This window comes from Onychomys torridus, chromosome 9 (assembly GCF_903995425.1).
Source record: "Onychomys torridus chromosome 9, mOncTor1.1, whole genome shotgun sequence".
In the NCBI taxonomy this organism is placed as follows: Eukaryota; Metazoa; Chordata; class Mammalia; order Rodentia; family Cricetidae; genus Onychomys; species Onychomys torridus.
In genome coordinates, this window is record NC_050451.1 from 57,031,887 (window position 1) to 57,053,954 (window position 22,068).

General features: G+C 38.6%; 1 protein-coding gene across 1 annotated transcript in view; it reads right to left on the reverse strand.

Moving 5' to 3' along the window:
* Positions 1–581: 581 nt before the first annotated feature.
* Adam7 (ADAM metallopeptidase domain 7) overlaps positions 582–22,068 on the reverse strand; it is a 33,780-nt gene continuing 12,293 nt past the window's right edge. The window contains exons 9-23 of the mRNA XM_036199610.1: positions 21,020–21,189; positions 18,043–18,127; positions 16,178–16,308; positions 14,236–14,410; positions 12,856–12,945; positions 11,520–11,715; positions 11,025–11,127; positions 9,898–10,084; positions 8,112–8,192; positions 7,411–7,489; positions 6,859–6,964; positions 6,394–6,493; positions 3,398–3,460; positions 1,665–1,721; positions 582–626 (exon numbers count right to left, since the gene is read on the reverse strand). Coding sequence (XP_036055503.1) covers positions 582–626; positions 1,665–1,721; positions 3,398–3,460; positions 6,394–6,493; positions 6,859–6,964; positions 7,411–7,489; positions 8,112–8,192; positions 9,898–10,084; positions 11,025–11,127; positions 11,520–11,715; positions 12,856–12,945; positions 14,236–14,410; positions 16,178–16,308; positions 18,043–18,127; positions 21,020–21,189 — 1,668 coding nt within the window. The remainder of the gene's footprint in view (positions 627–1,664; positions 1,722–3,397; positions 3,461–6,393; positions 6,494–6,858; positions 6,965–7,410; positions 7,490–8,111; positions 8,193–9,897; positions 10,085–11,024; positions 11,128–11,519; positions 11,716–12,855; positions 12,946–14,235; positions 14,411–16,177; positions 16,309–18,042; positions 18,128–21,019; positions 21,190–22,068) is intronic.

The window sequence follows — 22,068 nt, forward strand, 5'->3', positions numbered from 1 at the left end:
TTGAACCTAGGGTGTCCTCCACTCTGCTGTACCACTGAGCTCATTCCTAATGTCCCTAGTCCATTTTAAATCTTATGCTTTTGTTAAGAAATTCTCTTCAAGTCACCCAGTCTTGACTTGAGCTCTCTTTGCAGGCCACATAGACCCTGAACCTGAGATCATCCTGCCTCAGCCTCCAGGGATCCCAGGCCTGGGCCACCACACCTGACCTGAAAGTAAGTGTTGTTATGACCTTAACAAAGTAACCATTCAATCACCAGCCTTGTTTGTTCCCTATACATGAGACTCTAAATGATCCAAGTTTTAATTCTTATAAAAGCAACAAGATTAATATTGTGTAGGCAATTACTAGAGTAGAGAGACTTCCTATTTGGACATTCAGTTAAAGCCCATTGGAAAATTCATACACAAATTTTCTGGAGCTTATAGTCTGTGCTATTGGCTGTGAGTTCTATGACTAAATATTAACAGAAACAAGTTGTTTCTCTTGAAAATTTTCTATCCAGATAAAGAAAATTTGGGGAAACCATCAAAATCTGTTCAGCAGACATCATGGCTGGGGTGATCTGCAGGGAGGCTCTTCACCCCAGTCTTGCACAGCCATTTTGGATATCCAGTTTCAAGTTCTAAAAAGAAGCAGATGGTGAAAATGAGTTGTTTTCTGTAAAATCTGTAAACATGTGTTTCAGTCCCTCTTTTACATCTACAAATTGGGATGAGTTTCATGGATTCTGTTTTACTAATTTAAAATAATTTGAAATTATTATTATTATTATTATTTGTGTGTGTGTGTGTGTGTGTGTGTGTGAGAGAGAGAGAGAGAGAGAGAGAGAGAGAGAGAGAGGAGAGACAGAGACAGAGAGAGACAGAGAGAGACAGAGAGAGACAGAGAGAGACAGAGAGAGAGAGAACATAGTACAGCTGTGGAGACCAGAGGACAACTTTAGGGAGCTGGCTCTCTCCTCCACGATAGCGTCCTGAGATGGAACTCAGGAGGCTAGGTCAGCAAGCATCTCTCCTGATGAACTTCTCACTGGCCTATTATTCTGCTTTTATGCACACCCCTTAGAAAGTTGTCATGGTTACTTATGCTCTAAAATGAATGGGCCAATCACAAGAGAGACGGTAAAAGAGAAAGGCAGAAGTTCAGAAATACAGGAAAGAAATGCTTGTTCTGTTTCTTTGATTAAAAAAAATACTTAATTTTTTCCAATACAGATATAGATATAGACATTCAAATGTGCCCAACACTCACAGTCATCAGTTGACTTGGTAAGAAAAGTCTTTGATAATGGAGCAAATTAATAAATAGTGTTCCCTTGCCACAGTAACCAGCCCATCATACCCTTTAAAGTATATCAGGGAACTCCAAGTCATGAGTATGGCCAGTGAAATCTGAGCGAAAACTCATGTTTGTTATTTCTAGAACATCTTGTTAGTCTGACCCTGTTTATTTCTAGCTCGGTCCTTCCGTGTATCTTAAAAGTAAACATGCATTGTAGTGCGAGTGTCTGTGAACACAATTTCAACCGTCTTGTCATCTGGTAAGTGCAGACAATAGCTCTAGTCAGTGAATGGGTAGGTAAGGGACACCTACCAGAATGCTGAAGAATGCCAGCATTTGAATTTTAAATAGGGATGTACTTCCCGTCACAGGAACCTACCATGTTATCACCTTGCTTGGCATCTGCAATTCCTCTTGAGTCATTGCTGATGGATTTCTATAACATATAACATATGCTTTGTCAGGAAATGAATCAGCTATTGCAAGCATCACACACATACACATGCATGCTCATGGCACTCACACAGGGTAGACTTCTTCTTGTTAGCAGCACACACATGCATATGCATGCACATGAGCACACACACAGGGCAGTCCGCTTCTTGCTCCATGAAAACAACAACAACAACAACAACACACCTAAGGTAGTTCATAAATCATTAATGGAAGGGGAGGCTGAGGAATTTCTGCTTAGGGAAGGTCTCATGAGAAGGCACGTAGTTCTAGTAAAGTGTGTGAATCTCTAAGAATATGTATTATAAGAGGCTTTTCAAGCATGTCTACTAAAACCCACTAGAGCCATCTTTGATATGGACCACATAGGTTCTGCAGGGAATGCAGTTGGAAATTTTTGCTCACAGCTTCCGTTAGGCACAATACGAGATCCTTTCTGTGATACTGAATGCTCCCAGACAGAACTACTCTGATCACAGCCTCTTGGTCATCCACTTAGAAAATAGCTGGTTTTAAACTGCAGATTTGAGAATCTTGATGTACATACATCTCCTAGCTCCAAGTGTGAGGAACCTTCCTGTGAGACTTTGAAGATGCAGGGTTTGGGTCATTACTGGAAAATCTGTAATGATTTTTTGTTTTCAACATCTTGGTTAACTGAGAATTTAGAGCCCTAGAGCTAATGAAGGCCTCAGTGAAAACCACCACTGTGTTTCTGTCCCTCAAAACTGGGACCAGGATGGGGGTGATTAATAAGATATTCATTTAAAAGCAGAACTTAAATAGCAAAAACAAACTCAATATTTACAGTGACTAATACCAGCTAGACCACTTCTGCACACACACACCCCCAAGGGACTCTAAACTCTAGCAGGGAGGTTCTCTGACATCCATTGTAATGCTGCACTATTTACAATAAGAAAGCAGAACCAGTCTACGTGTCCTTCAACGGATAAATGAGGGAAGAGAAACAGTCATGTACACAATGGAATTGTATTCAGTCACAGAGAAAAATAAAATCATGAAACTGGAAAGAAGGTGGATGGATCTGGGAATTACTCCAGTAAGTGAATCAACCCACACTCAGAAGGATAAATATGTCTCACGTGTCTCTCCAAACTTGCCCTTGGCTTTTAATTTTGCATTTGGGTGTGGCTATAGATCACACAACTAGAAAGAGGACTTGAGATGGGGAAAGTGGATTTTAAGGAAAGAGGTGGGAGGAAATGGTAATGAGTACATATGACACAAAGTAGAAAGGGATTAGGAGGAGTGAAGGGGTACAGGCTGGGAGTGTGGGTGAGAAGTGGAGGAGGAAGACAAACAAAAACAAAGTGTGTATGAAGAAGGTCACACAGAAACCCACAACTATGCATTTTAACTAAACACAGATTTTTAAATCACAGTTAATAAACAAGAGACCAGTTATGATCATTGTAAACAAAGTGTGTCCTGGGAGTGCAGGCTCATTTTATTCTCTTCTGCTCAGCCCCACCCTGCTAAGCGTATGTTCATACTAGAGTGAGTTAGTCATATTCCAGGCCAATATCTGGGTGGTGTTACTGGATCTTTTCAGGAAACTAATAGTAGTTAAGTGACAAGCAAATGGTCAATGAGATGTACACAAATGAGCACAACCAACCAAGAGAAGGTACACACCAGTGTGATGTAGTGAGGACTTGAAAAGCTGGATGGAAGGCTTTCCAATGACTCCACAGTACTCTGTTGATGAAAAGATGTTATTAACCTGCAATTAGTACTCAAAGAAGGACCACACTTTCCAAGACCACAGAATGTATTTTCTACCCTGGGCATAGACCCAGGAGATGTACAGGTAAGAAAAGGTGTAGAAACAGTAATCTTCCCTAGATTGCTGTCTTACAAATGAGTATATCTAAGATCTGTTCTATAAAGAACACCCATGGGAGAAGATGGGATCTTCTTAGTATGCTATGGCGTGAGTAGCACCAGATAGGTCTGCTAGTCTCCAAATCTCAAAAGTTCTGTCGGCATTCTGAAAGGCCACAGCCACTCACACTGTTATGGACCTGGAAGTTCTTTGAGTGCTCCCAAACTGCCTGTGAATATACAGATGTCTTGACTGAGGTGCCCCTTTTTAATTTACTTTCTGTTAACTCCCCAGGAGACAATGAAACAACTAGAAGGCATGGCCCAGCAGAAGCAAGACCTTGACAGGCACTCCTTTCCAAAGAGAAAAATCCAGGCATCATTCACACACACACACACACACACACACACACACACACACACACACACACACACATTATATATGTATGACTAGAGATGTCTTCTCTAAACCACTATTTTGATGAGGATTGGCCTTCCATGTAGAGTTAATATGTCAAAAACAATTATTCAAACCATTATTATTTATATAATTCTATGATAAATAATATTAAACTCTCAAGATGAGATTTCAGATCCCGCAGGTTCCTATAAAGTCCATAAAACTCTATCATTGTGCTTGCATCATCAATGTTAAGGTGAATCATTCTGACACTCAACAAATTTCTCTTTGAGTATTCTACTTAACCAAAAATGACAAAAAGCCATTAAGGAGCTTGTAATCTTGTTTTGTTATTGAGACAGGGTCTCTTATAGCTGAGGCTAGCTTTGAACTCTAGATTCTCCTGCCTGCATTTCTCAAGAGATGAGATCACAGGCATGTACAACTGGACCCAACTTAAATTTGCAGCCTTGACAAGTAACAAATGTGTCCGAGCTCTACTTAAACCCTGGGCTGGCTTCTGAGACTGACAGTTACCCCACACCCTGCGGTTTAGAGAACTTCAACTTGACTCTTGGTTCATGAAATGCACCTAATTTACACACATTAATTTAAGGAAACTCTAATTAGGAAAGCAGCTGCAAAGCTTGTAAGACATAATAGATAATTCACAAATAGTGAGCACTAAATGCACACCAGACATTTTACAAAGTATATCGACATTTTTGTTTAAACCCTGGGGGCAACTATGTAAGATTGATACTAGCATCATATATTTTCACGTCAGAAAATTCTCCATGTGCAATTAAGATTTGTATTTAACCATCTCAGCATTAACAATGCCATAGTAAAAAGCAGAAATTGTTAAGGAGATGATAAACTATCATCTAGTATGAGTAAGATGAATTATTCATGCCTAAATATTCCAATAGAGTTCAGAAATTTGTTTTGTTTGTTTTGTTTTGTTTTCACAGTGCCCTGTGAGCATCATGATGGTGGGGAGCAGATATTCTGCAAATATTAGACAAAACCCAGAATTTTTAGAAAGAAAGCATCTGGCCAAATGCTTCAAAATGTCTTTAATTGTACCATCAGACTTGCATCAAAACCCTCAGACTTCTGAATTTTAAAATACTGGTGTCATAGGCTGAAGCAATGGTTTAGTGCTTAGAAGCACTTGCTGCTATTGCAGAGGGCTTGGGTTTGGTTTCTAGAACCCACATGGTCACCCACAACTGTACATAACTCCAGTTTCAGGGGCTTTAATGCCTTCTTCTGGCCTGTAAGGCACCAGCACACACATGGTGCATATACATATCTGCAGGCAAAACACACTAAGAAAATAAAAACACAACTTTAAAAAAATTATCATTCTATTTTTATTGACAGTGTATCTAGAATCAGTTGACTGATAACAACAATACAAAAAAAAATTTTTTTTCTCTCTCTATCCTTTCCTCAAGATTTGGGTCCTAACAGGCATTTTGTCATTTTGTTATGGCTGTTTTGTCAAGAATGGCATCAGTTACTTATATTAAAACACAAAATGCCTGGCAAGATATAACGGTGGCACATGGTTATAATTCCAGCACTCAGGAGGCTGAGGAAGGAGGGCAGCCTTCAGTTTGAAGCTAGCCTAGGCTGTTTTTGATTTAATGTGGGAGTTCCTTAGAGTTTCTTAATGAAGTTTCAATTGAGAATTTTTTCTAGTCTCTGCTTTTTATTTGTAATACAATATTATTTTGAGAACATAGTTTATATGTTGTCTAAATTCTTCTGAATTTAATTCCATTTGTTTTATACCTTAGAATATGATTTACAATTGTAAAATTTTCCATTAGTACACAAGGTAATATTTTATGTGGTAAGTGCTTTCTGTTCTGAAACAAGTCTTGGTTATTGTACAATATCTGTTTGATTCTGCCTTCCTCCCTGCCCTCATTTACTTACACAGTGAAAGCTTCACTTGTATAGCACACCTCATTAGATGACTTCCAAGTCTCTCCCAATTCATTTAGCTTATGGTGAATTCCACACTGAAAACACATACTTGTCAGAGAGACAGGGTCCCTGAGATGGCTCAGCTTGCTAATATGCTTAGGCTTACACAACCCTAAGTACTTAAATTTGATCCCCAAAACCTACTTAAAAGTGAAAGGAAAGAACTGGCTCCAGAAAGTTTTCTTCTGATCTCTCTTTACACAGATGGATGGCAAGCAAGTAGGCCGGCAGACACACATACACACACATACACACATATATAGTCAGGCACACAGGCAGACATATATACACAGACCATACACATATGTGTATAAATTAATAATAATAAATTAATCACCTCAATAATAAAAAACATATGAACATACATGTGACAGTTCATAGGCTGTCACAAGTGAAAGTATCTCACATGTAGGGGATGGATGTCTGTCAGAATTGGTTCACTCCTTGTATGGTGCTCATCAGGAAAGTATCCTTTATTCTCTACTCCCTGCATTTCTCTAGGAGAGCTGAAAAGGGGGAAATGGAACATTGACACAAGCTATTAGAATAGACAAGTGATTATAATTAAATCACTCACGATACATTAAGTGATGTGTAGCTTGTACCTTGTAACAATTCAATTACAACAGCTCAGAGAGAAACCAACATTTGTATTTTATGAAAGAGCTGAACAGATTTTCAATACATAATGAAGTCTGAGAACCATAGGGATAAGTATTTGGACATGAACAGGCATGTAAAAGTTTGATTTGGTATTCTCACCTGGTCTCCAGTACTAGATTCAGACCACCCCACACTGATATGTTATGTGGCCACAAAACTAGTATGTATTTAGTGATGACCTCCATTGACACAAAATATGTAGACCTACTTTTGAACTTGCTTTATCTTGATGCATTTGTGGTGACGAACTAATAATATGACAAGTCCAACACCAATAACAACCATGACAAGCACAATGACCATGATAGAGACACCTACAACATAAACACAAATAACACATTTTCAGCTGGACTTTAGGACAGTAGAACTTACAAGCTCACTTCTTCCCAAAAGGGCTTTAGCTCTCTGTCTTCCCATATGACACAAATTACAATCTCTATTAACAATTAACAATTCACTCCAAGATTCCAGGATGCTTAAGGAAAGCCACAGTCAGCAAGAAAACTTCTGCTTGTTAGTTGTGAACCACCTAAAGAAAAGGCATTGTGTTTTGGGTTTCAGAAGTCATAAGTGACAGTTGGCTAGAAGATGCATTAATTTTCAAAGGCCAGTGTAATAAATTTAGTTTGGGTCTCCAAACATGCAAAAGGGTAAGACAGGACCATAAAAACCTGTGGAGAAACACAACAAATACATGGCAGATGAGACACAGCTTTCTTGGAGGGAGACTCTGAACATATGTGAGAATTATATTCCTTACTAGTAAGGTTTAAGGTTTCTCCCCAGTCAGCAATTATTGGTCCCTCCTCACACTGGCACTCATGTTCGTGGTCCTCCACCTGGAAGAGCAGACAATCATGTATTATTATTGTTATGGAGTGGCTGAGAAAAGCTTTGTTTTGCACCTCATTTACATTAATGGTAGTTTTACATCAGGACCACACATACATATATACATACCTATAGGTATTTAGTACTTGAAAGGATATCTCTTACATATCTTAATAAGTTTTAATCTATAACTGGGTGTAGGGATGATGTTTCACCCAGATATAAACCAACAGCATTGAGCAGTGTTGAGCTGAAAACAAATTTAGAATTTGTGTGTTTTTACAAAAGCTTTGGGCTGATGTTGATACTGCTGTAATTTAACTCTAAGTGATATTAGGAAAAATTAAAATTTAAACTTCATGTTTAAGCTTTATATGTATGTACATAAATAAGTTTTTAAATTACCAATATAGATAATAAATTATTTGCCTGTAACATTGGCAATGTCTATATTTAATAATATCTGGGTTGACTCTTTGTACTGATTTTATTGATCATACATAAAATATAAATAAACGATATAGCTCTTTAAAAGAATAGATATAACTCTAACACAGGCTCAAGAGTGAAGACTAAGGGAAGAAAAGAAAGTTTGCTATGACACTGCTTTAAGAGGCAATGAAATCTTACAGCATTATCATCACACTGGGAGGGGCAGCTGGTCGAGTTGTAGGCCTTTTCCATTTGGACACATTCGCCATCGATACAAACCTAGAGAGGAAGTAACTGGCATGAATTAGAGTGATGGAACTTATGAGACATGTCATTTTACATAATGACAAATCGAATTATACATTCCCTCTTATGTGGCTTAATTGCATGTTGGAAGCAGCACTAGGCAGGTTGCTTTCGCATCTATGGCACCCATGTCAACCCCCCCCCCCCCCCCCCCCCCCCCCCCCCCGTGAAGATCATAAGCTCAACTAAGTTTTAATACTGAGAAATGTCTTGCTTTGGTTTGGCCATCTTTGGGTGTTTAGTCAAGGATAATTGCAAAGGCAGTTTTACAGTGCTCCTATGCCAATGGACAGAACAACCGATCTCCTTTCCTATTCTTTTATTCTTCCGGTCTTCCACTGTTCCTCTCTGCCCTCCTCTTCTCTTGTGCCTCATTTTCTTTTCCTGTTAGCACTGTACTCTCACCAAGCAGATGAGAACCAAGGAGCCCTGTGTTGTGTTTATGTGGGAATTTCTTTCTACAAAAGACTTTTCTGTACTCTCATGTTTTTAAAGAATTATTCATACTAATGAAGATAGTGACTCAACCTGAGTACCTACCAATAGATGGATGGACAAAAAGTGTGACAAACTTATACAGTTGCAAAATGAATAACAGTTCATCATTTGTGGCATCTTGAGTAAGTGTGAGAGGCAGATTATGTGAGATAAGCCAGGCACAGGTTGGGAATTTCTCATGTGAGACAGATTGGGAATTCTCAATCACACACAAAAGGTACAAACATTGATCTTAAGGAAGCAGAGAACTGTATTGTGGCTTCCAGAGACTGGTGGGGTGGCCAGGAGAAGGAAAAAGGAGATTCCAGTTAATAGGTTTAAATTTTCAATTAACCAGGAAGAACAATTTCTAGTGGTTCACATAGCAGAGTGATCGTAATCAATAATACTTTACTGTATATTTTAACATAATTAGAAGAAAGGAATTTGGATGTTTTCAACATAAAGAAATGGTCAGCTATTAATGTAGTTCTATCCTAATTTACTCAAATTTGGTTATTACTCATTCTACATATGTACTGAAACATTATACTGTACCTAAGAAATATTCATAATAATTAACTATGGGTCATAATAATTGCTAAAATCAAGTCTATAGAGTAAAAAGCCTTTCTTTTTTTCTCTCTGAAAAAAAAAAAAAGAGTATAACAAATCAAATCAAGCTGAACTCTGAGTAGGTACAATACCCTGCAGGTAGCCAGTGCTCTTCCTTTGGATCAAGTATGCATGCACTGGTTTCCACACCACCAGGAAATCATTTCCATGGCCATACTCTGTGTAGGACATTCTCAAGAACACTGGCCTATAGGCCATGGGAATCCAGCCTAATTACCAAAAGCCTAGTACTTAGCCAGTAAATATGACTGAATGAATAAAATAAATGAAGAGAGCTTGCTGACATAAGTAACACTAATTGGAATAGAAGTCATGTGCGATTTCATTAAGTGCCTATTTTAAGACACCAATTAAACATATTTATAACAATTGCATATAATTTAGTATAACTACAAATAAGCAAGAATAACATTACCATATTATTGCCACCATCTCCCTTAATAATTTACAGGGAAAGTGGCCATTCCCCCCCCCCTCCCCCCCACCGCCCCCGTTTCCCCATCTAGAAACTCCTTGGGAGCCAGTCCCAGCACCCTGTGATGTTTGGGAGCGGCTGTTCTCTTACCATTCCCTCTCCACATTTTGCTCCAGAATTAACCAGGCCAATGTCTCTAGAATCGTGGTATAAAAACATGGTTTTGCATTTGATGGTCACATTCTGCTTCTGATTCTTAAGGTTATATGTTTTATCCTCTCCCAGGAGTGATGAGCGCTGACCTCCAGTACAGAATATCTTTCCACATTTGAGATCTCTGAAGGAAAAGCAGGATGTTCTCAGATTTAGGACCAGGAGCCAAAGCAAAGTGTCAGAGACCAGACAACCAGCCCAGCGGCTTTTCTCTAAACCACATTTGTCGGCAGGTTCAAGGGCCATGGTAGGCTGAGAACACTCTCAGACCTCTAGAGCTCCAACTATAAGAACTAACATAAATAAATAAGTATGTGAGACAATCACTGAAAGATTTCTCAGTTCTCAAAACTCAGTATTCATTAAAGCTCACAAAGATTATTTATTAACAATTTGGATTAGCATAACTTTGATGGGAACACTAAGAATTGTTCTTCCTCTCTTGATATTAACTAATTCTAGCAAGCAGGGGAGGGTCTAGCAAGAGGGTGTGGGTGGGTGGGTGGAGGGAGGTGGAGAGGGGGATGCCACTGCTTTTGCAGCACCCACTGTAAAGTGAGGCAGCCACTGAAAGAAAGTAAGGAGAGGGAAGTAAAGGGCACTCCGTTTTCACATAGCATACATGGAAACGAAGGTGAACTTGACTGGAGGATTTTGTGACTGTTGCTTTCAGTCCAGTCCCTATGTTGTCACATGTGAAAGGCCACGCAGACCTGGAAGGGAGCTTAACTCATGTAGATCAATCTCACTTCCAACGTCTTCAGATGCCTTCACTGCTTTCCTTCAATTTTTCGTTTTCCCCCTTTAAAACATATTTTCCACTGCCCTGGTTTGGTGGCATTCTCTTCCTCCCTCTTTTCCACCCATCTTACCCCTCTTTGTTCGTTCTATTCCAGGACCCCAGCTAATAAACACAGAGAGAAAATTCAGCCAATGGAGCCAGGGGCTTGTGCTCGCCACTCTCCTCCTAATTCTCAGCAAAATCAGATTAACAGATATCAGACCAGAAGCCCTTATGAGTTCTCAGTACACTTTATAGAGACCTGTTTCCATTGGGCACTTACTTCTCTTCACAGGCAACAAATGTGTTTCCCTTTTTTTTGCAATATCCAAATCTGTTTCCTTTTTTATTCATTTTGTAGCAAAGACTGTGACTCTCTTGTGCTCCTGGAGTTCAAAATCACATGATTAAAAAAAACCATGAATACTGAGAATCATAAAATACTTCATTTCCTAATACAGTTAAGCTTGCCAAATTATACCACAGAATGGTGTAGTAAAAAGAGCCAAAAATCATTGAGAAATATGCTATTGAGTCAGGAAATGTTTTTTAAGTAGGAATAGCGATATGTAAGAGGCACAGATGCATGCTAGCTCTTATACAGAGTCGATTAATTACATTGTAAGTAAAATCATCAATAGGGGTTGCAGACAAAGAGATGCTAGATGAGACCTTGAAAGTATGTCACAAATTATATTATCTCCAATTAAATCCCAAGTTCTTAATAGTAATAGACATAGCGACTATTGTCTTGATCATTCATCCCTATGACTCTCACCATCATTGAACAATTCTGAACATTGATCATCCAGAGTGGGACACTGCCCCATAAAGCAGTAGCCTTGTCCATTCTTGCAAGGAAACCCGTTGGCCTGGAACTTGTCCTTAGGACACTCAGGGGAGTGGCCAGTACACAGTTCAGAAAAATCACATTCATTTTTTGCTACTCTGCATATGGCCCCTTCTTTCTTAATCTGTTGAAGAGAAACAAATATTGGAATCTTTGATGTGTGAGTTGGTGAAACTGGGTATATAGTCAGAAAGCTAACTTACTTAATTTATCTGTGAGAGACAGGCTCACAGCTTCCTTCTTCTCGATGCTAAGGATTATTGTTATTTGTAGAATGAGAAACTAGTGAGGTATTTTTAAAAGCTTTATTATATATACATACATACATATATATGTGGTTTACCTCCATGCATCCATACCTGGTGCCCACAGAGGCCAGAAGAGAGCACCAGATCCCTGGGGCGAGAGTTACATCTGCCTTGTGGGTATTGGGAACCTAACCTGCATCCTCTGCAAGAGCAGCCAGTGTACTTTTAACTCGTGAGCTCATTCCCCAGCCCAAGACTTTGGTTTTGAAATTTGGTATTTAAAAATCCTTAGGTAGAGTTGACATGGGCAAAAGTGGTAAAATGGGCAGATGTTTCCATTTACCTTGTATTTTCTTCATTCTTTGCTCTAATATATCACTCCAACAAATCTCTACCCATCTAATGCTTAACACAGAATCTCTGTCACCAACAGATAAGATTTTATCACATAAACTGTGACAATATCCTGCCTCTCTTGCTCAGGGGTGTGCACAAAGGTATTCTCTTAAATGTGTGGGGTTCCTAGGAAGAGTTGAAGATATGTAACATGATTCTTTTATTTGTAAGCATGCAATTCAGTGGAGTGAAATAAGTGTAAATAAATTCTTTGGCACTATCTGAATTTCTGGTCATTTTTTTTTTCTAGCTCCTATCCCTAGGCATCAAGTATCTATGTATACTCTGTTTTCCTTTGGATAAACTGTTGCTGGGATATCAATTTCCCTCCCACTTGAGGTTAAATAGATTGGAACTGATTTACATATGGGTAAGAAAAGTGTTGGTCATGTGATTTCACTCCTAAAAATGCCAAATGATGCTCACCATCTTCTCTATTACCCAGACTATAGCACCATCTGTTCAGACATCAGAACATTTCAGATTAAATACTCCTGGATATTAACAAGGGACACTCCATTCTGGAATCAACAATGCAGGGCCAGCCATGACCGATAGTGTTTTGTTGACCACACACCTAAACTGAGAAGGCGGAAATCCTTGGGAGCCAAGGGTCTCACCTGACATGCTTCGCAGCACTCTCCTTCCACACAAGTGGATCCTGGCTTCAGGACACATTTGTATGCATCGCAGCAAGGATTTGTGCATTCCTGGCAAGATGAAAATGTAAACATCACAAATGGCTTGGTATATTGGCTCCTATTTAATGATCTAATTACTTGTGTCCATTCAAGAGCTCCAGAGAAATGCAGGATCCTTGGCTTAGGTATGTGAATCAGATTATTGGTGCAGCTTGTGTTGGGGGCTTCTACATTGTTGCCTTCTCATGATTCTTCAGTGCTTCCCAGGTTATGAACTCTCATTGGTGGGAAGAGTCCAAAAAAACAGTGACCTTACAGCCCCTGTTGTCTGAATCCCAACCCCTTGGTGCTGAAGTATGATGTGAGATACTACAATGTCTAAAGATCTGATCTTACCTCTGCCATTAATTACAACCTGAACTTTCTCTCCCCTCCTTCTCAGTGCATAATTATATCATAACAATAAAACAGTCACACTTAGTGGGTGCCCTGCCTTCTTGGACAAAATTAAAACTTCAGAGGCAGTTATCTGTCTGCATCTCATCAGTGAAGGCCTCCATCCAAAGCCAGCAGCTTTCTTTCATTTCATCTGAGACATTGAAGATCAGTTCTCAAGTTCTCTCTGGGCAGGTCGGCCACACCCTCATGACAGTGTCTCTTGATTGCTGCCCAATTGCAGCACTTCGAACTGCACAGTGTCTAGAGCTAATGCGGCAAATGTTGTCTGCAGCATGCAGGCTCAGAAGGTTTGTGGGAATGTAAATTGAAGCCGCACCAGAGAACTACTTACTTCATATTTTTAACACCTCCCCAGAGGTTTACACACCTTTCTTCATTTGAGGCGACAGCGGTGGAGGATGAATATTTATTTGATGAGCTTCTAAAATCGGACTAAGAATTACTTGAAAATTTGCCTCCAAGGCTTTTTCTAAATGCTCTAAAATTCAATAAGTATGTGTAAAATTTGAAGGCCTTTTGTCCCTCTATCAAAAGAGAATTATCTATAATTACAACTGCACAGCCATGAAATTGACAAGCTTCCCAAGGCTCTCAGTAAAACTTGACTGACTAGGTGATGTTTTGTAGAACGGCCACCTCCTACTGTCAGACTTAAGGGTATTTCTCACAAAACAAGGCAGTTAACATATAAGCTAGGCAAATGGAATGCTGCTGGTCTCCAGCAAGATCATCACATGTGACTTGAGATTTCCTAAGAAGGCTTGAAAGGAGGTTGCCTCAACAGTCAGTCTCCAAATGGATAATAAAAACAGCTTCCTAAGGCTTCACTGAGAACATGATCGTCTGCTATGATTCCAACGGAGCACCAACCCTGTTAAAGATGATATCATTTGCAAATACCTGAACTGGTCCACAGTCACACTCTTCTCCTTCATCTACCTTCTTGTTCCCACAAAATGGGTAATCAATTAAGTTAGTAGGAAGTGGATTGTTGAGTATGCATGCTGGTTTCTGGTCCTTCAGATATTGCTGATATTGAGCTTGGCTGCATTTACTGAATTTTATTCCAGGGATGCTAGAGATGAGATGGGGTAAAAATAAAGGTTCATCACATGAAGGAAGCTATAAAAATTTAACAGGGAGTTGGAAAATAAATGCAAATGCTAACTGCGAGAGCAGAGCCATGGCCTGGCTCCTTCTTGCTTATTAGTTGTGTTCTAGACAAAACACAACTAAGAAATGCCATTTCAGTGAAAAACTCGGGCTTTGCTTCTTCTGACCAATCCTTCCTGAAACCAACAGTTGGTTGTCTGTGCTTCCTGCTTCCCCTCTAATGTGTCCCTCTTATTTAAAAAAATATTATTTTTATTTTATGTTATGGGTGTTTTGCCTGTCTTTCTGTATATCTGTGTACCATGTGTGCTGTGCCCGCAGAGGCTAGGAGGGGTGTCGGATGCCCTGGAGCTAGAGCTAAAGATGATTGTAAGTCTTCATGTAGATGCTGGCAGTTGAACCCCAATTCTCTGTAATAGCAACAAGTGCTCTTTAACAACTGAGCTGTCTCTCCAGCCCCCACTGTGCCCTCTGTACTATAACCACCTAGTAATATAAATCTGATTTACCATCTCTGAAAGATCACAAACTTCTTGACAAGTCAAGGAGGGAATTATGTTCAGTTCTTTAAACGTAACCATGAGTTAACACAGTGCCTGATATGGAGTAGGTCTCTATTATACATGTGGAAATCAACTCCTTAACAATAGCAGAAACATCCTTATGGCTTCTCAATACCTCTATTTAAGCTCACACTTCATTCCCTCTTTTTTCATTTGGTTTGATCCCCTTCAACAATTGAATACAAAGGACTTCTAGAGAGTTGAGTCCATTAAATGAGGTTGGTATGACCTTGAGAATATTGTTAGTTTGATATAAGTTACTGAGTTCTACTCTGTGACCATCACTGCATTTCAAACTTTAGCTATTTTTCATCATTTTAAAAATATTTGTTTTAAAATCATGTATAATTGTGTGTGTTGATGTGCGGGTATGTGTACAGGTACCCACTGAGGCCAGAAGAGGCAATCAGATTCCCTGGAGCTGTAGTTACAAGTGGTCTTGAGCTTCCCAGTGTGGCTGCTACTAAACATAGGTCCTCTGCAAATGCAGTATGTGCTCTGAGCCACTGAACCATCTCTCCAGCCCAACACTGCATCATTTAATCAATTAACATCCATAAGAAAGCCCTGGCATTAACAGACAATTTTCTTACTTTTCCTGCCACAAAGGAGTCCACAGATGCACGGGACTGAGGCCTGACCACATAATAAGCCACTCACTGTATATTGTTGAGCAATCTGTCATTGGCATCTACTTGCAAAGAAAAACGAGTTTTCTCCAAAGTAGTCTCATTGGGTACATTAACTACACTTGAAGGTTGACCCTATGCCCAGCAGAAAATGGACAACAGAAAACAAACTCAATGGTAGATTTGTAGATTCTTGTCTTACTGACTTTGAGCACTTTTTGTTTTACTGGTCTTTTGTTGGTATATTTTGGTTTCTAATTTTGTGTTTTTAATGGTTTTGGGTATTTTGTTTTGTTTGTGTTTATGTTTCCTGTGTTTTTACTTTGTTTTGTTTGTTTGTTTTATTCTGTTTATTTATTTTTTGCCTGTTTATCTTCTAAAGAGAGAGAGAAAGAAAGGGGGTAGATTTTGGTGGGTGGGGAGAAAGAGGGAGAAGATGGGGAAAGGGAAAGTGTGATCAGAATATACTATATGAATTTTTTTCAAAATATGAATATATATAAAATAAATTTATTATGTATATTATCAGAGCCTCACCTTCCACTACCACCCATCACACATTTTCCCACAGGACAGGTGCATGGAAACTCATCATGTTGCATGCCCAGGCTATGTCCCAACTGATGTGCCATTCGGTTCCCAATTATATTTACATCTGGTAGAAGATCCTGATTGGAAAAAAGCAGTCATATAAGATGTTTATAATGAACCCCCAAAGTAGTACATAGGTATCACTTTAAATTAGTGGTTGAAAGGCTCAATTTCTAAATCTTAGTTAGTTACTATGGATTTGGGACGGGATAGACTTCATTATACCTCATCTGTACTTCAGTCCATGACTATAATTTATACTGAAATTGGGCAAATGACTTTTTATATATTTCTAACTTTGTAACTTTTTGGTGTATAGCATACTCCTGTTTGTTGTATTGGCAGAGACTCATTTTTCCAAATAGCTAAAATCTACTAATTAACGTTACTATGTCTGACTGCTGTGTCTTTCCAAAACTTGTGTTTTGAAACCTTAAGCCACAAGGACTGCAATGTTTAGACTAAGAGGGCAAGTTTCCCATCAGTGATAATAATGTCCTATCCAAATAGACTCTGGAGAAACTTCTCTCTACTCTACCATGGGAGTCACAATGAGAATGTGTCGATCTTAAGCCATGAAGCAGACCCTTGACAGTTACAGATGTCTGTCAGGTCCTTGTACTTCTCAGCTTTTAGAATTGTGAGAAATACATTTCCATGGCTTACAACCTACTCAGTTTCTGGTATTTTGTTACTGAAGCCCATGAGGACTTAAGACAAATGCCCTACCCAATTTTATGAATGGTGTTGGTGTCTTCTCTGCACTAGATATTCCAGGGTCTCAAGTGAGGGGTTTGGTGTTCTTGATTTTGATCTGTCCTGTCATATTGAGCAACAATGCTAGATAATCTTGTGGAGGGAGTTCCTGTCATGAGAAACCTCTGGAAATCAGAAACATAAAATCCATGGCAGAATTAGTTGTTGTCTTGTCTCATAGACCTTATTCATGCTTTAACCTATATATTCACAGAAAATCGAACCCAAAGAGGGATAGGCCATCCAGTATGATAAAGCTAATAGTTCACCTTTAATTTATTCATTTCATTTTGCTTCAAAGGTTTCTTGGTTTGGCTAAAGTAATTTGGGGGTAAATTGACTTTGTAGGCAGATCTTATTTCATTTAGATACTAACGGCAAATCTACAGTCATAAAAGTGATTATAAAATAACCAGTTGGTGAGGGTATTTGAATAAATACTAGCTATTTTAAGGTTGGCTCCCAATAACACTAAGCTGGGAAAATAAATAACAAGGAAATAAATACAAACCTCCATGTTTTCAACTATATCTCCAACAAAGTTACATGGACAGCATTTCCTGGAAGCTGTGAGCCTTGGAGACAGGTCATACAAGCAAGGAGAGACAACAGCTCAAAGGTCCTCTACTCACTGAACATAATTTTCAAGGCTATCTTAATATGACACATTAAGTGACTTTTATACTTATTTTAGTTTAAAAACAGTTACAATGATTAAATCCACCTAAATGTAATGGACTTTACTTGTCTTTATAAATAGTTTTATTTAATATATTAAAAATGTTTACAGGTATGGAATATGCTGTGGGAGTTTCATACCCGTCCTTCTGAGCTTTGAACTGTGTTTTACCTTCATTGTTTACTTACAGTTTTTCACAAGAACCATTTGTGATTTTCATTTACTGAAGGGAATATAGGTCCCTTCATGACATACCTTGGAAAATATAGGTCCAACACAGCTCACACATGGCTTTTCAATGTGTTTCAGATAGATATAGAAAATTAACTTAAATATTTGGGCAAATAGTACACTTTTAGGAATGTTTTAGTCCTACCTTTACAATGCTACATGACCGAAGGGTCTGGCACATTCCTCCTGGGTAAGCAATTCCTTGCATTGGTGTGTAGAGCCACTTCCCACTGTAAACAAGATACAAAAATACTTGTTTTTAATCTGGGTGGACAGGTTCATTAACACCAAATTCAAACTGCAGTGAACCACTGTAGTGGTCACCCTTTGTTCTTGAAGCAACCTTCTCATCTCTGAAGTTGTGGACACCATGGATGACCTGAGTTGATGCTGAGCTCAGTTAAACCTAGAGGCACTGAAAAAGCCAAATGTGGTCTTAGGATGAATTGTGAAACAAAAAATGTAATGCATTCTAAGAAAAACAAAATGAAAGAAGAATCTCCCTTTTCTTCATTCTATTTTACCTTTTATTCAACTCTGGATAAAACAATTTAAATGACACAAATAAACAGAACTACAGCAAGCTAACCAATTAATCTTTAAAGTGTTTGAGAGGGAAATATACTATAGTGAATGTACTCAGAATCAGGATTATTTGATTATGGTTGAGAACACTTAAAATTGTTTATCAATTTATAGAAACTCAGAATGGCAATGATAGTTCTAATCCAACATTTAAATGAATCCTTGTATAAAAATAAGGCTATTCCCATAATCCCTAAAAGGATAAATTTTAGGGGATCTAATTTTCACTTGATTTGAGAGTAGTGGTTAGATTTGGGTCTTTGTAAACAGAGCTATCATGTTCTATAACACAACACATAGAAATCAGGAAATTCAAATACAAGAACAGAGGTGAGCTGAAGGGATCCTTTTTAGCCTTTTATTATTTTAGTTAACAAGATGAACTCTGTTTCTATCCCTATGTTCAATGTCTCAAAGCTTTGCCTTGCTCCTTAGAGGATCTTGGTATTCTGGGCTTGCCAGTCTTTGGAGATCTTGGAAGAACATGAGATATGTGAAGAACTAGGGAAGGACAGGCCAGAGGCTGACTTCTCTCAAAGTCATCTGAATGTAAACATAACACAATTGTAATGTCATATGCAATGTCTTTCCTTCTAAATATATGTTACTATAGATGGAAGATTTCAATAACTCAAATCATAAGAATTCCTAGTAGAACTGCCCAGGTGGATAGTGAGCAGCCATCCACTTTAAGCCCCTGTTTCAAACAGCTCATTGATCTGAAAAGTTACTTGTGAAATGAGAAAAATTATTTTATTAAAATAAAATTTTTGTTCTTCATTATACCTATTTAGATAATACTAGGTGTCCTAAAATTCACATGGGGCTATGTGAGATAAGTCAGTAGGTAAAGACACTAGCTGCCAAGACTGACAACCTGAGTTCTATCCCCAGGATCCACTTGGTGGGAGGAGAGAACTTATTCTTGCAACTTGTCCTATGATCTCCACAAATGCACCATGACTCTCTGCCTCTGTCTCTCTCTTTCTCTCTTTTTCACACACACACACATCATACATAATAAATAAATATTTAAATGTTAATGTACAAATAGGGAACTCTGTCTTTCCCACCATGAAGTTTATGGTGATATTTTATTGTGCTTCATCCACTATCATTTTTGGTCATGACAGTGTATGAGTGTCTGCACCCAGATAGGCACAGTTACACTCCTGAAGAGAAATGCTGTGGACCTTTCAGATGAAAACTGACAGTCTGGCTCACTCTTATCAGTCTACTAAATGACTAGGCTGGACCTCTCATGACAGGCTTTAGACTGCTTGCTTCTGAGCTCAGCCTGAAAGCTCAGCTTTAGTTAACCCTGGAAAGAGGCTGCACAGACTAGATTTGCAGAACTCTGGAGAAGCATTGGCATTATAGGCAGAGAAGCAGGTAGGTAGAGTGGGTGCTTCCCTAAGATATGACTTTAGCAGCATCAGAGGACATCTGAAAGCTACTACTCTTCCCATGTAGCTCTCCCACAGTGTGATATCACTTAAGATAACAACGGTGCTTATTATCACAGAGCCTATATAATCCATTCCTATATGTATCACCTGTATACTGCTAGGTATTTTGAATAGGGGAATTAATAATTAGGTAGATCCTCTCAAACTTTTATGTAGGGATATTAAAGCTAGAGCAGGATAAACTTACCAGATCAGATTTTCCAGAAAGCCAGGTTTTAGTGAAATATTAGAGAGGCTGACCTTAGATTGTGATAGGAAATACCCATGGTTCCCCAACTTAACTTTGCTCTGGCGCATTTTCAACTCTGCATAAGGCTGTATTTTTTTCTTTACAGTCTTAATTAGTATTAGCAAAAAATATTATTAAATATTCTACTTGGGAATTTTTCTATACTCACAATTAACATTTTTCCTATATAATAAAAAAATCCCTGCCGGGCAGTGGTGGCACACACCTTTAATCCCAGCACTTAGAAGGCAGAGGCAGACAGATCTCTGTGAGTTCCAGGCCAGCCTGGCCTACAAAGTGAGTTCCAGGAGAGGCGCGAATCTACATAGAGAAACTTTGTCTTGAAAAACAACAACAACAACAAAACCCTCCCAATAAATAATTTTCAATGTTATTGTGTTGTTTATTTGTTCTACTTTCTTTTTTCTTTTTCCTTTGTGTGTTTGAGTGTGTATGTTTTATTTGCACATGTGTGTACACATATGAATGCCCATGTGTGTGCATGAGAGGCCAGAAAAGGGCATCAGGTGTCCAGTTCTGTCATGCTATGGCCTTATTCCCTCAAGACAGGGCCTTCCACAGAGCCTGGTGTTAGGACTGGTGGACAGCAAGCCCCCATGATTCTCCTGTCTCTACCTGACTCATGGTGTTGGGGTCATGAGAACTAAAAGAGTGCATGTCCATACCTAACTTTTTACATCGGTGCTTGGGTTCAAACTTAGGTCCTCATATTTTCATAGCAAGTGCTCTCACCCACCAACCCATCTCTTGATCCCTATTTTCTTTTTAAATAGGAATAATCGCCCCAATATGTGAAGGAAAATAGAATAACCACATACCTCAGTAAAATCACATGATCAAAATCCTTCCTTTTTTTGAGAACTGTTTCTTGCCAAGTGGAAAAACGCATTAAGGTAGTTTCTAGATTTGACACTATTTCTATCTTGTCTCCAGTTGACCATATTTCAAGGCCAGCCAATGTCACATGGATGTTCAAGGTTTTATAAATCTGTTCAAAGAGGGAATAATTTTCACAAAGTCAAATTGTTCGAAGTTTCTTTCATTATTACTGTATTCCCCTGTGATTAAAAAAAAATTCAACTTGTTATGTGAATGATTTAAACTAATCTAGATGGGCTTCTCCTTCTAGTGTCTTCTTTTGCATCTCTTTAAGTGACTACTAGGTCTAGGATGTGTTCGAATGCTTCAGCAAAGGAAGATGAGTACAACTCACAATTTGTTTCAATTTGTTTTAGTAGCAGTTCTCATTAATGTTTAGATCCACTAATAATCTTAATATATTATAGTGATCCCAATGATAAGCCATAGACAATAAATTACAGCATGACGTTTTTTTTGGTATATACAGACACAGAACACTAAGTTTAATGTACTGTGGTCTAATATTTACATTAATACTTTAGTTCTCAAACTGTTGATATTGCTTCATAATTTTTATGTGAGCAGAGATTTAAATTTTCTATTACTTATTATTATTACAGTGTGTGTGTGTGTGTGTGTGTGTGTGTGTGTGTGTGTGTGAGAGAGAGAGAGAGAGAGAGAGAGAGAGAGAGAGAGAGAGAGAGAGAGAGAGCAGGTACATATGGCAGATACCTTTGTGGAATCCAAGGACAATTTAGTGGCATCTGTCCTTTCCTTCTACATTCCTGAAGATTCCAAGGATTGAACTCAGGTTCCACCTTTGTGTTGTGCATCGAACACTTTTCTTTATCCACTGAGGAATCCTACCAGCCCCCACCGGTGAGCAAATTTTGTAATTTATTTAGATATTAAGTGTAATTTACTTAGTAAATCAAAACTCTAGTGCTCTGGTGTGTTGCTGACTGAGAAGAATTGTATTAACTGGTTGACCTGATGGATCTGTGGT